Source organism: Myiozetetes cayanensis, unplaced genomic scaffold (genome assembly GCF_022539395.1).
Source record: "Myiozetetes cayanensis isolate MyiCay16 unplaced genomic scaffold, myiCay2020 scf1, whole genome shotgun sequence".
Taxonomy (NCBI): domain Eukaryota; kingdom Metazoa; phylum Chordata; class Aves; order Passeriformes; family Tyrannidae; genus Myiozetetes; species Myiozetetes cayanensis.
This window is the reverse complement of record NW_026086604.1, coordinates 106,050,950-106,073,714: the sequence shown is the minus strand read 5'-3', so window position 1 is coordinate 106,073,714 and position 22,765 is coordinate 106,050,950. Positions and strand designations below refer to the sequence as shown.

The 22,765-nt window shown below is 42.7% G+C and overlaps 1 protein-coding gene across 2 annotated transcripts; it reads right to left on the bottom strand.

Annotated features, from left to right (window-relative positions):
- Positions 1–449: 449 nt before the first annotated feature.
- CTNNB1 (catenin beta 1) lies at positions 450–22,562 on the bottom strand. Of its 2 annotated transcripts, none has more exons than XM_050306805.1 (15): positions 22,403–22,562; positions 8,885–8,945; positions 8,194–8,421; positions 7,803–8,056; positions 7,474–7,712; positions 7,189–7,390; positions 6,712–6,856; positions 6,139–6,242; positions 5,712–6,050; positions 5,302–5,460; positions 4,278–4,397; positions 3,975–4,125; positions 3,762–3,883; positions 2,485–2,545; positions 450–1,223 (listed from the first exon to the last, which is right to left on the bottom strand). In XM_050306805.1, the coding sequence occupies exons 2-15, from the start codon at positions 8,895–8,897 to the stop codon at positions 1,207–1,209; spliced, it is 2,154 nt and encodes a 717-aa protein (XP_050162762.1). In that variant the 5' UTR covers positions 8,898–8,945; positions 22,403–22,562; the 3' UTR covers positions 450–1,206. The 2 variants fall into 2 exon arrangements, with proteins under 2 accessions (XP_050162762.1, XP_050162754.1); XM_050306797.1 differs by lacking the exon at positions 450–1,223 and adding an exon at positions 1,510–1,730.
- Positions 22,563–22,765: the final 203 nt, after the last annotated feature.

Genomic DNA, 22,765 nt, shown 5'->3' with positions numbered 1-22,765 from the left:
TCACTGAAGACTGAGGACACCTGAAAATGGGTTTCAGCACCTGAACCAGCTGACAGCGTGTAAGCAAAGGATCTTCATCTGACCCTGTGACAGCGCACCGCCGAAGGGAACTGCGGCAAGGCACTGTTCTCACTTTCTGAAGCCCACAGGTGAGTGTGGGGCTGGCAGGCCAGGCACAAAGTGTAGTTGCTAGGCTAGACCTCCCCCACACTGAGGAACCTGCCAAAGCAAAGCAGCAGCAAGTCAAGGGGAAGAATACTGCCTCAGAGCACTGCAGTAGGAAACCTCCAGGCTCCAAAGGGTAACTGTTTCCTAGTGGGATGAAAATGGGATTCTTGACTCCCTCCTCTGAAGTACTTAAGTGATAGTGCAATTCCAGGATGATTTTTAGGAGACTTGTTAACACACACACAATTATACTTTGTGATCTGAAATAATTTGACACAGAGTGAATTAAAAGTTTACTTTAATTTTGAACCATTTTATAACTGCATTTTTCTCATGAAGCATCTGTATCACAGCAGGCTACAATAACTTTGGGATAAAAGGCAACTGGTAAACTGTCCAATACAAGGTTCCAAATAAACAGTTCTTACTGGCCCCTACCCAGACATATCCCAGATAAAGTTTTTGATCAAAAACATGAAATAGATCCACCTGCTTATTTTAAGCATATTAAAAAGGAAACTAATTGGACCATTTCTATTTGTCTAGTTTTTTATACAAAAAGGCTACACAATGTTACACTTTATTCAGAATACAGTTAGAGCGATTATGAATTAGTGTTCTACACCTTTACTCAATCCTTAAAAATTAGAAACTGCTGTAGCATATTCACTATAACTTAATACTACGAGAGACTTTAAAAAAAACTAACAACAATTACTGCAAAAGGAAAGGCTACTTCCAAAGCAAGCAAGGTCAGTACCATTACAGAGATTTAAAAAAAATAATAAATTTTTAACAAGCAAGGCTAGGGTTTGATAAATTCCATCTTGCAACTCATTCTTGTGCATTCTTCGTTTCTTGAATCACTCCCAAAATCCATTTGTATTATTACTCCTCGACCAAAAAGGACCAGAACAAAAAGTTTACTTCAATTGTTCCCATAGGAAACTCAGCTTGGTTAGTGTGTCAGGCACTTTCTGAGATACTAGCCCACCCCTCGAGCCCTCTCAGCAACTCTACAGGCCAATCAATGCAAGTTCACTCAGATGATACAGCTGCAAAGAGAAAAAAGACAGGTGTCAGCATTCCCGAGTTGTAAAGGGCTATTCTAACACATGAAGACTGCATGAAGCCAGTGCACAAGACATTACAGTTAATTACTTCCACACTTCACGGCAGAAGTCAGTTTGGAGTGTGCTGATCGAGTGTTTCCAGTTATTCATTATTCTGGCACACTGGGACCCAATCGAGCCAATCCCTCCCTGCCAACCAAGTCCTCGGTCCAGTCAGCCGTTTTTCTCTTTTTGTTCTGTTTTTAAATTCAAGGATGGAGCTTCTTACCTAAAGGATGATTTACAGGTCAGTATCGAACCAGGCCAACTGATTACTGTCACCTGGAGGCAGCCCATCCATAAGGTCCTGGGCATGGCCAAGATCTGGCAGACCATCAACTGGGTAGTCAGCACCAGGGTGGTGGCCACCCATTTCATGTTCCATCATAGGGTCCATACCCAAGGCATCCTGACCGTATCCGCCAGAGTGGAAAGAACGGTAGCTAGGATCTAAGAAAGTTAAAGGTGGCAGAGGGAAAAAAGGCATAATGTTAACAGATGTTAGATGCATCAGAAGCTGCAAGTATCAGTGTGTGAGGAGATCGTGTAGCCATCTAATTGTTTTCTAGTTCAGCCAAGTTCAACACAGTCTGTTGCCTGCCCTTAATGGCTATTCCATTGTTTGAAACAGCCTTCCAGTATGATTCTGCAGACAAAGCACACTGCAGTCAGAAGCACGAGCAGTTTCCAGCCAAGCCATTAGTCTGCACAATCAACAGTACTAAAATTCAACAGTACTGCAGCAAAACCAGGCTCCAAGACTGTAGACTTGCTTCTAAAAGACTAGTCAAAAATAGCTCAGAATCCTTAGGGATAGGCTTGCATTCAAGTCTATAGACACTTACAGACTAATGCATTCAATAACAGCTTTGTTGTTTTAAAGAAAAACTGCACTATTGGAATTGTCAAGTCCATTTGTAAAGAATGTAAAAGATTTCTGTAAACAACAGCTCAGCAGGAGCTGTTCCCACAGGACTCAGACAAGAGACACCAGTTTTGCATGTTCATACAGCTCCCATTTCAGTGCTGCCACTGGTGTTGCAGGAACTGGTTATTTGAACTGGCAGTTCCCCATCTGCCTGTCAGTTTGCAATACCTTGCTGAAGAGAAAATTCACTCTTCACTCGTTTGCAGTTCTCCTTTAAAATCTATGACTTGACTTCATCCAACTTAAGTTTAGTCAAGGGGAACAGCAGGGACCTACCATCTGGGCGGTATCCAAGAGGCTCTCCCTGGGCACCAATATCGAGTCCAAGATCTGCTGTCTACGTGTACACAAAAAAAAAATGACAAAATAGTTTTAGCATCGGGTCTTTCAGCCAGCACTAGTAATTCGGAGTTTAAAAAGTTGTGAAGCTCATCCCAAGATTCCTCTGAGCAACTCTTCTGCAGTGAGCACTGCAGCACGGTACTGCTGTGAACATGAAATGCCTTTTCAGCTAAGCATCTGCATCTAATATAGGCATAATAAGCAACATGAAATAGCCAGATTTAGGTACAGGAATCCACAGATCACTGCGAGGAGGGTTCTGTTTGGGAAGGAAAGAGATGGGGCAGGTCTGGGAACATTGCTCAGGTACACCTGCCCAACTCCTGCAAGTCAGCTGTTTAGATATTCCCAAGGCAGCAATAGAGCTTTTAAGAGTTCTGAAGGAATCTTTCCCATTTGTTCAATTACAGAAGTAATTGTCTGTCTGCAGAGCAACTGTTTAACTCCAGTCTCAAAGAGATATTCCATTTTAGCTCTCCTCCCCCCCACCCCCTCAATTCCTGTGGTAGGCACAGGTTTTAGGAAAACAGTGACATAAGCACTGAAATAGTACAAAGGGTTACTGTCCCTGATGTAGTAGATACGCACAAGACAACCTAGGCTTCTGAATCTAAAGAATCTGCAGGAAGACAAAGAATTAGTGAATCTCTTCCCTCTACCCCTTGGACACAGTTTGTTTTCAGTCTCAATTCACTGTGTAGTTCCTTTAGAAACAAGGAAAGGCAATGTGTGATAATCAACCTGCAAACGTATTCAAGTCTGAAAACTCAGTTCTAAGAGGACAAGTTCCCTCCCCCCTTCAAGATTACTAATCCTACATTGTTGGCTTGATAGAAGCCTCACATGATATGTTTTATATTATGCCTCCCTCATATCACCCATGTTTCTATTTTTGCATCCAGAGTTCATCAGGCTTTGACAAGCAGCACAGCAAAGTACAAAGTTCTTGTATACAGTTTTGCACACTAGCACTCTTTAGCACCAGCAGAGAATGGAGGCTTCCTATCTGCAAGCAAAGAAGCAGCGTGAAGGCTGCTTACCATAGGTTCACTGAACCTGAACACGTAGAGAGTCAAGAAGGAACAGTCACACAGCTGTGTTTAAAGCTGGGCCTGTATCACTGAGAGCATCTGTACTTCACTAGTGGAAGGAGAGAGGACACAGAGCTGAGGTGTCCCCGAGGAACCATTAGCAGAGAAGACATGACTCACCTCGTTCCAAGCCATTGGCTCAGTCCGGAACAGAGAGCTTGTCAATTCAACTGAAAGTCGCTTCTTATAGTCCTGTGGTTTGTCCTCAGACATTCTGAACAGCACTGCAGCTGCGTATGTTGCTGTCAAAAGGAAGAGTGATTTTAGCAGAGATCGAGACTTCTAGCAACTTTTCTAACACAAATATGAAGCCTGTCTTTTAAGTTCACTTACCAACACCCTCATTCCTAGAATGAAGCAGTTCTGTTAAAGGGGCAGTTGCGCCTTCAGCTTCAATTGCTTCAGCTGCTTCCTTGTCTTGAGCCAGTTCACAAAGTACACCAGCAGCTACTCTCTGGATATTCTCGATGGGAGAGTACAACAACTGCAACCAAAACACATGGGGTTCTTTAGCTCTTCTACCTGAAACAAGCTCTTCGGCACGCTCTGACTTAGCAGTTCTATCCAGGACACGTAAGAGCCATTTCATTTCTCTTCCTAATATGTACTATAGTGTTGTCTTGAGCTCTCACTTACCTGCACAAATAGTGGAATGGTATTTAGACCCCTGATTACGATTCGATTATGAACATCACGTGCAAGAATATGGAGGGCTCCAGTGCAGCCCTCGACAATTTCCTCCATACGCACACCCTCCTAGTCAGGGAGAGAAAAGACATTGTTTGAAGTTGAGATATTGCACGCTCTCAAATGACTGGCAAAAAGCAAATCACCCTGTTTCAACAAATCAACCAAACCCATCCCCTGGATGTACCCCTTCCTTAACAGGGCTCATAACCCACCATCTACTGCTGGTCTTCAAACTTAACATTCCCGCTACAAGTAGATCCAACCAAATTCAGTAAGTGAAGCATCTCAGTGGAACACCTCACAGTGTTTTTTATGATAAACTTCATGTTTAATAATACCATCTCTTTTTCTTCAACCTGGATTAGCTTGGCACATAGTAAGTTGGAAACAGTGCTTATGAGTAACAAAGAGGTCCCTTCCTGTCTCTGCACAAATTACCTACACTCCTGTACTAGTAGATGCTGCTTTCATTTGCCCACAGTAAGACAACTTTTCCTTTGCTAATGTGTTTAACAGGATAAAAACAATCAAATTGAGACTGATCTTGCCACACTGACGTGGCACCCTAACAAGTAACAAGTATGGAGCCTGCACAACTTCTCAGTACTTTTACAGCTCTAAGCACCCTTGACAATAGGCAATAAGCTGCGATAGCATTCTTAAACCCACTCTTCTGAGAAGGATGAAGCAGTTCTGGTTTCCTGGTAGAGAACTACTTGTCTTGCCAGAGTAGGCAGTACTCTGTGATCTACAGCACTCAGAATTAAATGCTCAAGAGTTTCTTAGTAAAATAAGAACCAAAACCTTAAGAAAATTCTGCCTTGGCAGACCTGAAATTTATCAGCACACAGAGAATAATGTGAATTAGAGCAAATAAAACAACAGTTCTTTAGACCAAGCAATACAGGGCTGAGGGGCACTGACAAATGAGGAGTCTGAGAGAGATGTAACGTCAGCAGTGGCCACTCACCACGAACTGCTGTTGTGTCCCACCCATGGAAGTGCGTCGCTGGGTGTCTTGATGTGCTCTAACCAGCAACTGCACTAGCCTTGGAATAGCACCTTGTTCACGCAGCGGGGCGTGGTTTGCAGGACAGAGAGCCAGGTTGCGGATCAGGCCAACAGTAGCCTGCGGGAAAGAAAGAGGGTGGGGAATAAAAGAGCGCAATGGGTATGTGGCTTGCTCTCAGTGATTCTTCTTTTAATCGGCTGATTTCAAATACTTAAATCTCTTAAGAGACAACACTAATTTGCTCAACTGAAGCAACTTTCCCCTCCAATTGCATTCCAACACCTTGGTAACAAAGTATTTTTCACAATTAAAGTAACATTTTAAAAAGCAACAGTTTTCAGTGCTGACAGCTGGTAACCATCATTTACCTTGATCAAAGGCCAGTGTGAGGGTGGGTGCAACAGTTTAACCACCACTGGGAGTCCGTAATGCAGACGTACTGCATTCTGAGCCATCTCTGCTTCTTGGTGCCTGCTAGTGAGGTGACGGAGAGCACAAATAGCGGGCTCTGTGATGTCTTCCCTGTCCCCAGCCCGAAGAACTGTGCGCACAAGGGCCTCAATGCCTCCAACCTGGCACACCATCATCTTGTTCTTGTAATTGTTGCAGGTAAGGTTAGAAAGGATGCCAGCGGCACAAGTCACAACATTAATATCATCTGACCCTAAAAGCTGAACGAGAGTTCCCAGAAGGCCTTCCATGCCTTCCTACAAAAAAGAGAGAAGGAAAAGATAAGTCTTTCTTCTCTTCCACTATGTTGACTTTTGCTCTTGATCCCTCAGAAGAGCCATTTACCTGCTTTGTTGCAGCATCTGACAGATTTCTCAGAGTCCAGAGACAGTTCTGGACAAGACGCTGGCTTGGATCTGTGAGGTGGAGTCCCAAAGCTTGCATCCCACCTAGAAGATGGTACAGATTTGACAGCATTACTCAGATTTGACACCATATTCTGATGCTCATCTTGTGTGCAGTCAAGCCCTTTTCTTCCTTAGGGTCTGAGTGCATATCTCACAAGGTTTTTTGGATCCTTCTTGTCATTAGTATTGTAATATGGCTAAGCCCTTCATCACATAGGAGAAAACAAACCCCCAAGTCCTCTTTGTGACACCGGGCTTTTTAAATGTGTGCATGTTTTAAGGGGACCATTCTGACAACACTCAGCCAGCTAAAGCCACCCAGCTAACAAAGCAGTAGAATTACTTAAGACAGCCACCCTTTTTTACTTCTGTATCCTAAAGGCCTCCAAAACTAGTTATGGACTTAAGGACCAATCCAAGTTCAATTTTTGACGCTGGCAGTTTCTGTTCTTGGTGGAATTAACTGACCCTGAAGTACTGTATAGACTTTTAAGCTCCCATGGGTACTTACCAGCCTCAACAATAGCAGGTTTGTTGCTGGAGCAGACTGACAACACCTTCAGCACCCTACTTGTGGTCCACAATAGTTTCTCATAAGTATAGGTCCTCATTATGTTTACTAAAGCCTGGGGCCCACCACTTGCCAGGATAATCAGCTGAAAGACAGCAAAAATAACATTTATCTGTCACTTCCTACACATGTCAGCAGGTAGTAAGTATTGCTGGCTTACACCCCTCAGAGTTTACAGGTCCCTAGAAAGCCATTCCCATCCTCTGATGTGGTCTCTAAGTTTTACAGTCTCACTATAAGCACAATGGCATTTCTGCAAGATAATTCCTGCACCCCTCACCTCTTGCAAGGTCAGGGCTGACTGGCAAAAACCCCACATGTGGCTGAAGGTTCCAAATAAGGTCAGTACACAAGAAGTGTCAGGCCACTCATCACAAGTTTGCTCGTTGTAACTACTCCAACGGCAGAGGCACCTACCTTGCTTTCCTGATTGCCATAAGCTAAGATCTGAAGGCAGTCTGTTGTGATGGCCAAGAATTTGACATTTGTCTTGTTGAGCAAGGCCACCATTTTCTGCAGCCCACCAGCCAGACGGACAGCCATTTTGGCTCCTTCCTGATGTAACAGGAGATTGTGAAGAGTTGTTATGGCATAGAACAGCACGGAGTCCACTGGGGACCTAAAGAAGGGAGAAACCGCATGAGCACCTGCTCCTACCAGACCCGACCGAAAAGCACAGGTACTGTCTCAGTAGTCACATACCCAAGCATTTTAACCAAAGCAGGGATGCCTCCTGATTTGAAGATGGCCAGCAAGCCTTCACGGTGATGTGAGAGGTTATGTAGTGTTCCTGCAGTACAACGGGCTGTTTCCACATCGTTTGTATTCTGCATGGTACGTACGATGGCAGACACCATTTGAGGGGATCTCATAATAGCATGGCGAGATGCTTCCTTTTTGGATAACTGATGAACCATAACAGCAGCCTTGTTCACCACCACCTAACAGAAATATATGAAGAAAGCTTTTAGTTTTAAAGTCACTGAAGCCACCCCACAAGCAAGCTGCACTGAGCCACAGAAAACGCTTACCTGGTCCTCATCATTCAACAGTTTGGTCAGTTCTGGGATTGCACGAGTTGCAAGTTCAGCATCATCTTGGTAGTTTATCAAATTAACAACAGCATGTTTTAACATCTGGGATGGCTCAGCCAGGCGCTGCACATTAGTTGGATGAGCTGCATCAAACTGCGTGGATGGGATTTGCATTCCTTCATCCAGCGTTTCGGGGAACATAGCTGCACGCACTCTCTGAGCTCTAGTCATTGCATACTGGCCATCAATATCTGAAAAACAAAGTAAGTCATTACCTCAAACTAGGAATAAAAAGCTCATCTTCTAGATTGGTGATAACTAAGTATTCAGGTTTCTGTATCACTGAACTGCATGTCTAAGCAAACCAGTGTAATAGAAAAGGCCTTACCAGCAACTTGCTCCTGGGTAAATGACTGAGAGAATCCCTGCTCCCACTCGTACAGCACTTGTGTTGTATCCACATCTTCTTCTTCAGGATTTCCCTTGCCACTCAAGGAGGGAGCAGTTGTTGTGGCACCGGAATGGATACCAGAGTCCAGATACGATTGTTGCTGCCAGTGACTGACTGCTGCTTTTCTGTCTGGCTCCATTGCCATATCCAGCTCCATCAAGTCAGCTGTAAGAAGTCATTGTTGAACAATTAAGTTTAGTTCAATTAGTCCAGCATGTACTAATCCTACAAGAGATGACACAGACTTTAAATTAAAATAAGCTGTTATAAACAACTACCGCAACCCAGCGCTCAAGTGAGACGGCAATTTTAAACTGAGGCTTTACTTCGAGCCAGTGCAGACACCTAAACCTGACAAACAGGCAGAACAATCACTGCTGTTGTGACTGTCCTGATCTACTGCTTAAAGGTTCCTTTTTCCACATACTATGATTATGTACTTGACTGTACTTAAGGGACCCAAAATGCTGATGACAACAAACTTGTCTGCAGGTTTGATTTCCAGGGTAAGGTATTAATTACTGTAGTAGAGCAGACGTCATTCAATCCAAGTGACTTTGAGAAGTTAAAAGAGAAAAATAAGGAGCCTGCTAGATTCTAGTAACAGAAATTGTAATGCATTATATACCTTGAGTTGCCATCTTCTTTTTTCTGCTCCCAGAACTCTTTACTGCTCCCTTTCAGAGATCCTAAAAAAGAGCAAAGTTAAAACTTATTAAACATTAATCAGAGCTAGTAAGACAGGATTTCACATCAGAACACTAGAATTGCAAACTAAGACTTCCCACATCTTGCCATTTCATTACTGCAGTGAGTATACTCAAATGCTAATTAGTAAACCCCCATGGACAGACATGCAAAAGAACATGATGTATCACCCAGACCTTTTTTGTCAGACTATATGTAAGATATATTCTCCTCTTAAAGCTGCAAGAGAAACAGTTGAAGACTGACCATGACAGAACGATTTTTTTTATTCCTCTATCCTTGTTTAAGATGAAGTCCAGACATTAAATTCCTCAGCTTAGGCATGCCACAAAGACAAGAGCTAGATGTCAGACTTGTTCATTTCCCTCAAAGATAAACTACTCTTAAGATACTGGAAAAACTGTTTGATACAGGGCTACAACATAAATTTTCATGCAAAAAGCTGAAATGACCATTTAAAGCATGCTGCTATTATTTCAGTGGCACAAAGACTACCTGAACAGTTAAATTACTACTTAGGCACCTCCTCCTTTGCCCCTTTCCTGTACCACAAGAAGGTTTCTTCCTGCACAAAACTCTTCCTTGAAGTTAAAACTGAAAGTTGAACCAGCCTCATTAAAAAAAAAAAAAAATAAAAGTTGTCCTTTAGTTACACCCACATTGAGTGAAACTCACTTTTATTTTTTGCATAGAAAGCCAAGAAATTGGGAGCAGGAGTCTGAAATATGATCAGGTGCCTTATCTGAATTTTCAGCATGCACCTCCATTTGATATCACCAAGTAGCACAGGAGTATTTGTACCATAAATCTGTAGCTGTCTCTTCACTAACCCAGAAGGAGAAATACGAGGCTACAGCTCCACAACGGGTCACTTTTATTTCATTTGCTCCCCTTCACTCCCCCCCCCAAGTCCAACACTGTTTTCAGGACAGACACAGAGCTGGTGACAGCCTATCCTGGGAGCCAGCCCAGCAGAAACATTTGTAGTGGTAAGTAGTACAGTGAGCAAAACCATCTCTTGCAGCAGTCGGCTTTCAGTGTGCCAGTTAGGTGTTAAGAGCTGTGCTGATCAAACATTCCTGGACAATGAAGTAAAGGCAGGCCACTAATCTCTTTAAAGGACAGGTCTGCAGTACTGTTTGTCAGGAGAACAAAGTCCATTTGATGCTCTATTTGTGTAAAAACAGGTTTCCCAGTTAAAGTTTCCTTCAGAAGTACTTTTTAGAAAACCATAAAGTCTCACTGAATAGGTGATGCAACTTTGAGGCAAACTTGTATTTTCACTGTCTCTGAGCCAGCTGCAAGATGCTCCAGCAGCTCCTGAGCAATCTTGTTACTTTGCTGAACAAATGCCAATGCTGTTTGTCCTGACTCTGCATTCCCACAACTTTTGGCAGCAACTCCTCCCTAGCTCTTTTAAAATGGACAGCAGATCTGCATCTGCAGCAGATAAGCAGCATTAAGCTGATGTAAGACATAACAAAACATACAGTAAGTACCCTGTTAGCCCGTTGGAAATGCTCAGGTCCCTAAACCGGTCCTACTCCATAGCCTGGAAGAGACTAACCAACTCAAGAGTTTACTTCTCACAATCTGCATGGAAGATGTTCTGGCAATACAGCCATTTTTTTTTCCAGTCCCTCTAACACATGCTGTTAAAGGTTTGGGAGCAACAGTGGTAAGGGGAAGGAAAGACTTAGTCATGCTGTCGGTTCTATTTAATTAAAAAATTCTAATGAGTAACTAAGGTGGAGGACATGCCTATACAAAAGCTTGATAGCTCTTTGCAGATCTTATGCACTACTTGTTCAGCCCCACCAACACCTTCCAAACAGAAAGAAGCAGGATAGCATTAACAGGAAAATTGTATCTGTGTTCCCTGTATTCCTCACAGTCAGATGTGACATTTCCAATAGAAAACTGGGCAAGATCTAGCTGCTATACAGGATTCACAATATGCTTAGCACAAAACAGATCTATTTTTACTGTAACCTTTCCAGTCTCCTCCCATCAGGACTATGCCAAAAAAAAGAATACCAAGCTAGTTTTGAAGTTGACTGGTTCATCTACCAGTATGCTAAGAGTGGTGACAATGCTTAGAGATACTTAGTATCACCTGGGATTCAAATATGGAAAACAGGGCTTGGGAACGACATTTATCATTTCCTTCCACTGTCAAATTCTGCACAAATGAAGGCAAGGGGTTTACAGCAACTGCACTCCAAAACAGCTGTTTCAATTTCAGCAGCCTGAAGAGATCAGAAGAACAGCAGTGCCATTAGGTAAAATCCAACAGGTCATATTAGCCACTGAACTGCAGCACTACTCCAAAATAAAGCTGAAGAACATCTACAAAATAGCAAAGAAGAACACTGAGTAAGTGTTCAGAACAGCATTACTGGTCAGACATTCAGTCTTTGGAATGCTGACCCTAGATCAGAGTGCTAGCTGCACCATGAAGTTCTAACATCCCAATCTGCATTACATACATCTGCAAGCCCTCAGCAATTCCCAGTAGCTTTTTTTAAATTATTTAGATAGGAAATTCGGTTCAACCCTAGGAGTTCAAAATAATTGTCCACCCAAAGTAGCCAGAGTAAATTTTCTGTAACTGAACATTCTCCCATCTTTCCCTTCACGTTCTCTTCTAATTTTACAAGTGGATAAACTGAGTCCAGGCAAGCTGCTGACTTTGTCTTCCTGTTTGTCATTGCCAAGGTTAACAACTACACTTACAAAGGGAGCAAGGACACCAGGCTGGGTACAAACATTTGTGTTGTTCATTTTCCTGACACCCTGGATCAGTACATGTGAGTGAGGTGGTGGGGGTCCGGAAGTAAAAAAACAAACAAACAAACACCCCCAAAAAACAAACAAACAAAAAAAAAACCCCACACACAAAAAGCAAACAAAAAAACCCAAACAAAAAACCACCAACAAACAAACAAACAAACAAACAAAAATCCTCCAGTGATAATTAAGCTTTTATTCTTCAACCATGAAAAATCTATCAGGTCTTTTACCCCTATTCAAATTAACTGGAGAACACACAGCTAGTGACACAAATGTCAAGGTCAGCCATACTGATGCCAACCATCAGGAACAGACAGAAGGCCTCAAGTGCACTTTATAAACAAACTTCAGCATAGCAGCCAGCTACTATAAGCCTGTGTTTTTGAAGACTACCTGGTACTCAAAGCTCCTCCTCCCCCCTGACAGTATCCACTTGCTCAGCAAGCATCACCAGCTTTGGGGTGAATGGAGATTGTTGGGTTTTTTTAGCTATGTATTAAACTACCTCTACAAAGAGCAGTGAAGGACACTGCACTATGCTGTACTGTGAACTGTCTGTCCCAGTCTAGAAAACTGAGAGAAATGGTTCTGCAAGCTTAGAAGGCTTATGAGCTAATAATTTCAAGTTACTACAGAAGACAATTCAAATTTCTCAGTTTTCAAAAGGAATGAAAGAAGTATGAGATATTATTTCTGATTAGGTATTAATTTCTGATTTTGGAGAATAGTTAGGGCACACACCAAGGAAATCAACAAGCCTACAGCAGTTCTCAAATCTGAACAATTCTTTTCATTAGGATTGATTTAAACTACACCTGACTGATTTGATAAGCACTTCCCCCCACACAGACCCTGTCACTATAAAGCAAGTCAGTTTGCAAGTCTTCCATAAATCTTTTGCTCAAGAGCAGCACATTACTAAACCCTGTGTGAGAAGTCCAGACTGATACAGCCAATCACCATGATGTACTGAAAGGAACACATCTACTGACCGTGTTTTTATACATCTCATCTAGGACAGGCAAAGCAACTTGTACCTTTAAACTAATCACCAGTTCTGAATGACACATTTATTACAAAGGGCAAGCAGTTCCTAATCATGTTCTGAGTGAAGTTCACATATTGGACAATAGTTCTTCTTCCAAGTGCTCTGAAGTTATTGCAACCATTCCCGAGGTGTTACTGGAAGTATTCTCTGGGTCAGATTTTATAACTGGTCTTCATTTCAGGCAGCTGCCTGACAGTGATGCTACCTGTGTATCTTCTTTGCAAAAGTCTGTAGCCAAAATACAGAGGCAACACCAGTTCACAACTAATAACACCACAGAGATGAGTGCTGTAATTGTCTGAGCAGAAGACCCAAGTCCTTATATTTCGCTCCTAGTGCAGCAGAAGCTTCCTATTAACCTTAGTTTTCAAGTGGAACATTTGGGAAATAGATCCAATTAAGGATTTTTTTAAGTCTTTTTAATCTTATCCTGGAAGTGGTTAGCCTGTTTTAGAAAACAGGGGGATGGAGAATCATCCAAGTAAGAAGATGACAGTAGAAACATCAGCTTTCATGGTATAGAAGCACTTTTAGGCATGAGTGGTGGACCTGTCTCCCTAAGTAATTTTTGGTCTAACCCATTCCACAGTACAAACATCTTGCAACAAATACACCTACTTCTAGCCCTTGTAGGTCTTATGAAGACATGATCTAATCTGTTGTAAACTTCTTATTCCTTATTCAAATGGGGTAAAGTCCTCCAAGATACTCAAAAGAAGACTTCAAGGATTTGTATCTGGTTTCTATTGAGCCCTGGGTTAAAGTATTTTCTGGAGGGCGGGTCTTCATGTATCAGGTGCTTCTGTAAGACTGGTAAGAAGTCCTGGAAGTACAGTTTTGGTGTGGTGTGTTTTAAGGAATTCTAGAAGCTTGCTGTAAGAATGACACATCTGTTTACGTTTATTTTCTACACAGATGAACAGAAGATACTTTATTTGAAAATAGGAACAGATAACATGCTTGAGGTTTCACTCCAAACACTTGCATTTAAAAAAAAATTTCTTGGACAAAGGTACCACACAGGATTTAATACAAGTTTTCCATAATTACATTTCCATATCAAGAAAAAAACAATACTTAAGAGCACTCATATTCTGACTCAAGTATCAGCATTTGCAGTCCTCAGCCACCTCGTCCACTCTAAAATGAATAGCTATATCCAGTGTGTGCAGATTATTTTGCAATTAGCCATATGCAATTGATGGTTAATTGATTATTGTGAAATTAGTTCCCCACCAATAGTAGCTTCTGCACACCGGTGCTTTAAGGACCTGGATGGACGAAAGCTATTATGAAACTCATTGAAAACTGGCTCTCAAATGATGTTTCAAGGTTGAAAATTATTGTATTAAACAAAGCCATGCACTACTTGGATATTTCTAGAGATAGAAAAGTTAAGATTTACCCTACTGTCTGTACCAGATATCAGAATATAAAACTTCATGTATTTCATAGTAATGTCAGAATTCCTTCTGCTTTCAGTAGGCTGATATTTAATACTGGGTAGAAAAATATTCAGACATTCAGATATTTTAAGTAAACGGAAATAACTGACACAGTACGTAACATCAAAGGAAACAAGTCACACCATGCAGCCTTTTTCCTCTGAAAAGAAAAACCCACCATGGGTCCTCAGAGCTTTAAAACTTTTCTGCCTTCTTCTGGTTTACATGGTAGAAACACCGATCTGTAGCCTTCCCTTCCACCTCAAAAGAAATGCCATGGCAAGAGATAAAGCAGTATTACTATAGTCACGTGTTGGGCCAAGAGGTAGCAACTTCAACTATTTCAGTAGTTCCACTGAAAACTAAGAGCTACCAATAGTCTTGACCTGAATGCCACAGCACATGCCCGCACTGAAATCAATCTTACTGATCCAGGACTGCAACAGAATAAACTCATTTATAAATTTTAAACTCAGGAGAGAATTGTCTGCTCATTTCCTCAAGCAACATTTGCTTAGTTAGCATCATTCTCTCCAACCACTGAGCTACTCTTAGTGTTCTTCTTCACTCCAGTAATAAACTCAGTATTCTGTGTAATCCACCCAGCTCAAACTTATCCAAGCTAGAATATTTCAGACAATGCATCCTACTGATGCCTGCAGAAAGTTAGAAGATGCCTTGCAAACAGCAATAAATTCTGGTTTAGATTTAGCTAATCAGATCACAGTAAGTTTGACTCTGAACCCAGAATATACAACAGTGTTGAGCTGGCCTTTAAATTCCCTTATTAGTAAGGCTTGATGATCTGTTTCTCCTATCAAGCATCGTGAAATTAAGAAATCTGAATGGAGTATGCTTAACTGACCTTAAAGGTTTAAAGGTTGCAACTCCCAAGCTTTAAATTTCTTTAATATATGCGCAAAAAGGCAACAAACCAGCCCAGATAATCCACAGATTAAAGTGGAAGAGGGTTATTTGACAGCATACACACAGATCCACCAACACTCACTGCAAGTTACCTCTACTTCAGCCACTGTTCTTTGCTGCTTCATTTCCACTTCATTATTTCTTTTTTCCTTCAGGCATCCCAGTTTCCTATTACATCAATTGTTCTGGCTTTTCAGCCTTTGTCTTCTGACTTTAGAAAGTATCTAAAAATTCCTTCCTGTAACAAAGGCAAAGTAACATCCTACACTAGCCTTTTTTTAAGAGTTCATTTGATGCTACAGCACAAAATAAAGTGTTACTGTCTATTTTCAGTCATCTCAGCAATCTAAGACCAATTAAAAGCACAGAGTAGAGTTTCTATTCACATGCTCATTAGCTAAAGCAAACAGCATGTAAATATTTCAGTTCTTGCTAGACTTCTCAAAGTTGATTACAATTGCTTGATGGAACTGAAATGCAGGCATCTGGAAATCTTGACTAGACTTGAAACATTGAGTTAGCAGTATTGCAAAAAGAACTCATTCCTCAAAAAATGGCCAGTGAAGGAAAGACTCAGGTTACAAGTTCCAAAAACTCCAGCTTGTTTTTGAATCCACCCAGTCTTCAGGACATGTGACAGAGGGAAACAGGCCACAAGAACTTTACAGCAAACCTGTAAGGTTCCATCACACTTCACCTTCACTAGAACTGGAGCACTACAGAGTGTTCTGACAGGACAGGACACTCACTTGTTTTGCCTTCCCCTTCCTCCTAGAAGAGAAAGCAGCTAGTAAAGAATCACACTTCCTAGCCAGCTTGCCAAATGTTCAACTGTGACAACTCTTAAGCTTCAAATGCAGTTGAGATCATAACAAAGTGTCACAACAGCCACGTTTTCACCCAGAGGACAGAAAGCCACCCAGAACATAGGTAGTTTTAATCAATCACCGAAGAGCAACTTTTCACTGACAGTTCAGGTAACAAAAGGTCGGAGATTTCCCTGCCAGATGTGTATCTTTCAGGTGCACTATTGCCTGTCCCTGAAACACAGCACTCTGAGCAACTAACACAGCGCCAGGCACTAACAGCTTGGGCAATTCATCAGGGTCTGCACAGCTACTAAGGTTTAAGTACCCTTTAAGAATAGCCTAACATTGGTCTGAGAGCCACTGCCAGTCGACAAATGAGTAAAATAACTAATGCACAAAATGATGAGAACCTGAAAGAGAATTCAGAACAAGCACATCACGGAAGGTACTGAAATAGAAATATGGTTCATCCAGGCACCGTTCTGCAGAGCCATTCTAAGAGATGAACTTTCACACTGTAGAACCTGCCAGGAAGGCTCCCCAGAAATGAAGCTGACAATGTCACAAAGGTTCTCCAATACCTCTGATACATAGTACTTCACTCTTTAGCATAGACACATTAGAGTAAGTACATTAGTACAAGTTACAGAACGACAGGACATGTAGATATGTCAAAAGGGACTTGGTAGCAGCTACCTACCATCGTAATTTCTTACAACTATCAGTGGTGACCCACAGAATTTTGTTTGATGCTGCCAGAGGCACGTGGTTGGGCATCCTATGCAATGTAAAGACCACACCTTTTCACACAGTCCTGTACCCTTGCTTAAAAGCATACTTATCACACTGCAGTACCTGAAGTATCACAGAATTGGAGCTTGCCACTTCAGAAATCAAAGTGTTTGGATCCGCAGCACACTTATTTTGCCCTTTACCTGGAGAACATTTGGGAGTTGCAAGAGGTCTGCCAACATAATCCTTTATACTCAGAATCATGGGCAACTATACCAGTAGTTTCTAACAAGATCTGTAAACAAAACACTTTCTGCACTGGGTATTTATTTGTCCTCTATAGAAACTACTGGTTGTTTCTATGTGCTTAAATTGACGAATTATCAGGTCATGTTCAAAAGTAATGATTTAAGAGAGCTTGTCCTTCGCAAGTGTACTGCAACACTACAAAAACTTCCACTTTATTAGTAGGCAAAATTGACTCCAAGTACCTAAGCATCCTTCTGACTGTCCAAGACAGAAGCTGATAATAATCTTAAGTGTTATGATGTGAAAACTGCTTCAACTACAAATCAGACATTATACATCCACCTTGAGAACAAAAGTAATGAACTTGTCCACATAATGTACATATAATCTTTTGACAGCAGTTGATATGACAGTTTCAAGTTTATGAACTTGCATTAAGTTCAGAACAAGATTATCAACCCAATTAGTCTCATGTCTTAATTGTTTTGACCAACTAAGCACCACAAACACAAGCAAGTGACCTCAAAACAGTTATTAAGCCACTTCCATTCAGCAATGGATTTGAGATTTTTGGTTGCTGGCACACATTTTCAGTTAGGGTTTCACGCAGCATTCACTTTCATGGCTGTGCAAAACAGCTGTGTTATCACAGCTCAGACAGCTTCCACCTTTCATCTGCAGGGCACAGTTAGGTATCTACATTGTGTACTTCTGTCTGTCTTGTAGGGGCAAGTCAGTGTTTCTAAGGTTTAGTTTGCCAGAAGGGCTCACTTAATAAATTTGCACTGATTTACAGCTTTTGGTCCATGCGCCCATACTTATCACTGAGTAAGATGTCTGCAGTAGAGGTGGCAGTAACCAGGATCCATATTCATTCTTAAGTCTTACCCAGCCACATACAAAAATAAAAAGTATTACCATTTAGAGGCAACCAATAATAATTTGGACAAATATTATGCCATATTTCATTTAACGCTAACTAAGTTCAGCAACAAACAACTGTGAGCCCTTATGTTTCTATGTCCACGTAGATTTGAGCATCAAAAAGACACTTAATGGTTCTGCAGTGGTTTACCATGATCATGCACATCACTAACAAGGTTGTTAGTTGCTTGACAGTCACAGTGTTACCAAAGTATTTTTCCCTCCCGTTTGAGCAGAACTTAAACATCCATTTCCAGTCTAACACAGCAAAAATTTAGCAAACAATCTCCCTCCCAAACCAGGAAGTATCTGCCCATAATCTAGTTTCTTCTTAGGTTACAACCACGTAGCCAGCCCTGAACATGGACGTTAAACATTAACCTCCATGGTTTAAGAAACCAGAGTGATTAGTCATAATTGCACTGACAGTAATGAAATACTTATGAATCTGAAAGTGGCTGTCTTTGCTTGTCTGTCAGAATAACTATGTATTTACAATAAGGCATACCAACACTCCAGAAAGTACTGTTTGAACAACAAACATGCTAATGAAATCTGACACGAAAAGATGTTTCTTCAACTCACTTTTAATGAAGGCAAACTGACAAGGCAGCTGCATTTATCAGCACCTTCAGGATGTTAGGATTTCTGACCACTGGAGGGCACCTGAATTGTTGCCAGGACAATACAGAACTACTTGCTACAGTTGCTGCAGAGTTGGCAAACTTCTCCAATTTATACAAGTCTATTTAGCGCAGTAAGTCAGCCTAGAAAGGCTGGTTCCAGCAAATACACTTACTGTGCACACTGTGCTTGCCAACTCCAGCAAAATCCAGCTAGCTCATACTATTTTTTAAAAGCAGAACGTAGAATACTGGATTAACTCTTTCAACCTTTAAATGCGCAAAGTCACTCCTCAAACAAGGTTCCAGAATTGACTGAGTGTTAAGCAACAGAGCAGGCGCTTCACTTCTGCAATACTAATCCAGCCAGTGTACAATGTTTCCTAAAGCAGCTTGGAACATGAACAAAAAGTTCTTCTGTAAAGCAACATTTGCACCCCTACTTCCCAAGGCAAGAGAAATACAGGATGCATTTGCTTTCACATCAAACCAGAGTTAGACTCATGAGGGCAGGTAGAGCTACAGGTATGTTTCACCTGTTCACCTCATCAATTTGGTGCTCCACACAGACAGAAGTGCCAGAAAAAGACTTTCATTAGTGCCTCCCCTGCACTTGAAGTTATCTGTCAGTGCCAGAAAAAAAACCCAAACAAACAATCACAACAAAAACAGAACTCAACTTTTCTGGCACCTTTCTTCTTATGAGAGGCAACACAGGCTACACAATGCCAGCATATTTTAAAGACATTAACCTCTTCAGGTTCTGTTTTACCCCGGAATCAAGTGCCAGAAATGGATACTAAAAGTTAACCACTGCCAGGCTGCCTTATGTTAGCAAGTCTAACCAATTCAGTTGGTGCATAAAAATCAAAGCACCCCAAAACCAAGATTCCAATGCTTAACTGGAAAATCAGCAATACTGCCCTGTCCATGTGACCAAGATAATAATTTTATCTGAAGAGATAAGGAAGAGTCATACACAATATTTACTGCCAAGGAGTTTGCCATTTCTAGGCTCCCACTCAGTCACCCAGCAAGACACTGGGCTCAGAGCTTGCAAGCACATGTTGTGAGGACCCAAGAGCAAGTCACAACTGCCTGCACAGTTTCTCACAAGGCTTTATCAGGCTTCATCAAGTATGATGCCAAGATAAGTAAGGTCAGTCCTGATTTTCCTGCCACGGTATGCAGGCTACCAGAGTCACGGAACAAGTTTTGCTGCAGGCAACTGCATGATCACCATAATCCCTGCATCACCAGCTTTAAGTATGAATTAATGTAAGTGGTTTTGATTACTGCTGTATTTGCACACTAGTCTGCCTACTAGACAATATTTTGCAGAACCATCCTTATCCAGGCGTTTCAGACCACAGTTTCTGAGACAGACGCTTACAACAGTCATGTTTCCTGTCCTATTCTTGCCACTTCTCTTTCTGTCCCTCAAAATACCGCAAAAATTAGTTTAGAAGGCCGCTAGTACTGACTGGTTGTCTTACCATCCCCAAAACCTCAAGTTTATCTCTTTAGGACACAGTATATTTCAGAATGTTGATTCAGGTGTGAAGTCACGAAAGACAGACATCTGTTTCACAAAGAAATCGTACATCTGACAGGCAACCAGGTTTCATGGCCAAGGTTTGATAAGCCAGTTACTGACACACCACGTAGTCACAGCAAAGCACTGGTGTCCATCACTAGACTATGTACCACGCAGAGAGCCCAGCCTGTTTATAACTTCGGCAAGAAAGAGGGAGGTTGGGTTAATAAGGTTGTTAACACAACATTTGAAGAACTGACTTCTCTGCACTTTGTTTTGTGTTAAAATCCTCGTTTTAAGAAGTTTGACGTTATCCTTTCCAACATGCTTTTACTTATTTCTCTCCTAGACCCTTTGAAATGATCAGCCGTACAGACCAACATGAATATTCCCACCCGTATCAGTTTATACCTAAACAGAAAATATCTGCACTAACAGACAAGCAAATACGTTATTTCTCTAGAACAACAAGACACCCAATATGATTTTGTACTGAATGGCTGAATTTAGAGAGCCTTTAACTCTTGCCTGAATACCTAAGTAGCCTCATTTGCAACCATATCAGCCATTAGACAATCCACGCAGTAGCCACATACCTGCAGCTGTAAGCACCTTCTTATTAAAAGTGCAAGATGAACATTAGGTTCCTGGACTGTTAGTTACTGAAATTCACAAAGTAAGTTTGCTCAATACACACCAGTAAGTTTTGCCCCTTGTGCTTTTCTTAGAGCCTTGCAGTAGTACCTTTTTGTCATTCAGAAGCAAAATTCTAATTGGGAAGTTGCTCTCTGGTGTGTCTGAACTTAGTATCAAGAAAATCCCAATACTCTTTCAGGTAGTTTTCTCGTCTTTGCCTTTACTACAGTCTCAGCACATAAAGATCCTGTTTTACTAAAACCCCTCCTTGATTTCCGTCCGTCGACCTCAGCATACCAGCCCAGCCTCTTTCCATTCACCACTCGCATACTTTGGGGGATGGGAGGACCACAGATGTCTGGAATATACAGTGTCAGAACAATGGCTGCACCATGAGAAAGAGATCAAGAAGTAGCTGATTACAAAGATCAACACTGCTATTCCCAAAGTCAAAAGTTGCCCGTGGTACCTTCGCAGATTGTCCTTTCCTCCCAGAAGGGATAATCTTCAGAGGAGGGTTTGTTTTTTTGGTTTTTTTTTTTTTAAGAGAATCGAGAAGCAGCAGCCCAAAGTCCTACGTCAAGTTTTAGCTAGGGAAGAATTCCAGGTTTTGCTAAATTTAAGACAACTCGCTGTTCCAGTAGCTTCGAATCATGAACAAAAGAGAGACTAACTAAGCTTTTTTGGGGTTTTTTTTTGGGGGAGGAAAACAAAACAAACCAAACAAACACATCTGGAGCCCTCTACTCCTCGAGAAATCAGAAATAAGTGCCCTAGATAGTACTAGGAGTAACCGCAAGTTGATCCAAACACCTCAGGAGCGGGTTAATTTGGGAGGCTGGAGCCGCCATGGTCCCCCCAGCTGCGCACGGGAAGCAGCAGGCGCTTCCCCTCGCAGGGTGCGAGCCCCCACACCGCCCCGATCCCAGGATCCCAAGTCGCTCGCTACGAGACTCTGGTAACGTGGGTGTTATAAAACTTAATTTGATTGCTCCCAGCTCCGGGGAAGCTTCATTTCAGTGACACCCAGAAGCAGCAGCATAACCTCTCCAGCAAATATGCAGTGCCACTAAGAGCGAAACCCCACAAGGCAGCAGATTAGTTATCTCCCGCTGACTGCAGTGACCGTGATTAATTATATTCGGTACAAATAAACCCGTGCCCTGCTATCTTCCCCCTCCTATCGCCAAAGGGGATCTGCAGCCCACCGGAGAGTTTGTACTCCCCTAAAAAAAAAAAAAAAATAATAAGAGAGACACCTTTAAAATAATAATACTCAAATTTAAAAAAAAAAAAAAAAAAAAAAAAAAAGAAAAAATGGAGGTCATTAAAGTACTCCGGGCTCTACTGCAAAGGCAGACGAGAGCAGAGACCCAGGAGCGGCGACTCGCCTTCTCCCGCAGCCCCGAGCAGCCACCCCCTCGCCCCAGGACGAGCTTCCCAAGAGACACCTCGGGAGCTGCAGCTGCCGCTCCTGCAACCACGCAGCTGTCCGGACCTCCCGAAACCAAGAGCCCTTCCTGCCCCCCACCTCCCCTCTCCCACCCACGCTCCCACCCAGGCAGCGTCCCCCGCTCCCTCCCCCCCCACACACACACACTCAGCCCCGTCCTTCCCGCCGGGCACACCCTGGCCCCCCGCCCACGGCCGCGGGACCGAGGGTGGGGGCCCGGCCCGGGCTCGCCCCAAGTTCCCGCCGGAGAAAGCAGCACTACCGTTGGAGGAAGGGAGAGCGTAGGGTCCCCCTGGGCTCCGGCGGCTGCTGCTGCTGCCCGGGCGATCCCGGTCCGGTCCGTCTTTCCTTCCTTGCTACCCCCCCCGCCGCCGCTGCCTCCTCCTCCCCCTCGCTCGGTCCCTCGGTCCCGGCGGTGCCCCCGCCGCTGCCTCCCGGGTGGCGGCCGTGCGGGGCGGCGGTGTTTGCGTTTCCCCGAGCGCCGCCGCCGCTGCTCCCAGCGCCGAACCGAGCGAGAGGCTTAAAATGGCGTCGCTCACAAGGAGGTTCTTATAGCGAGCGGCGGGCCCGGCTGTGTATCCTGCCGCCGCGGCCGGGCCCCGCGCGCGGCATTCCACAGGCGCCC

Excerpts from the sequence above, each read along its gene's own strand:
- CTNNB1 (XM_050306797.1), bottom strand. Across the intron at positions 4,398-5,301 it reads GGACACAACAGCAGTTCGTG|GAGGGTGTGCGTATGGAGGA; the intron begins GTGAGTGGCCAC and ends CTCCCTGACTAG. Across the intron at positions 4,126-4,277 it reads CCATTCCACTATTTGTGCAG|TTGTTGTACTCTCCCATCGA; the intron begins GTAAGTGAGAGC and ends TTTTGGTTGCAG.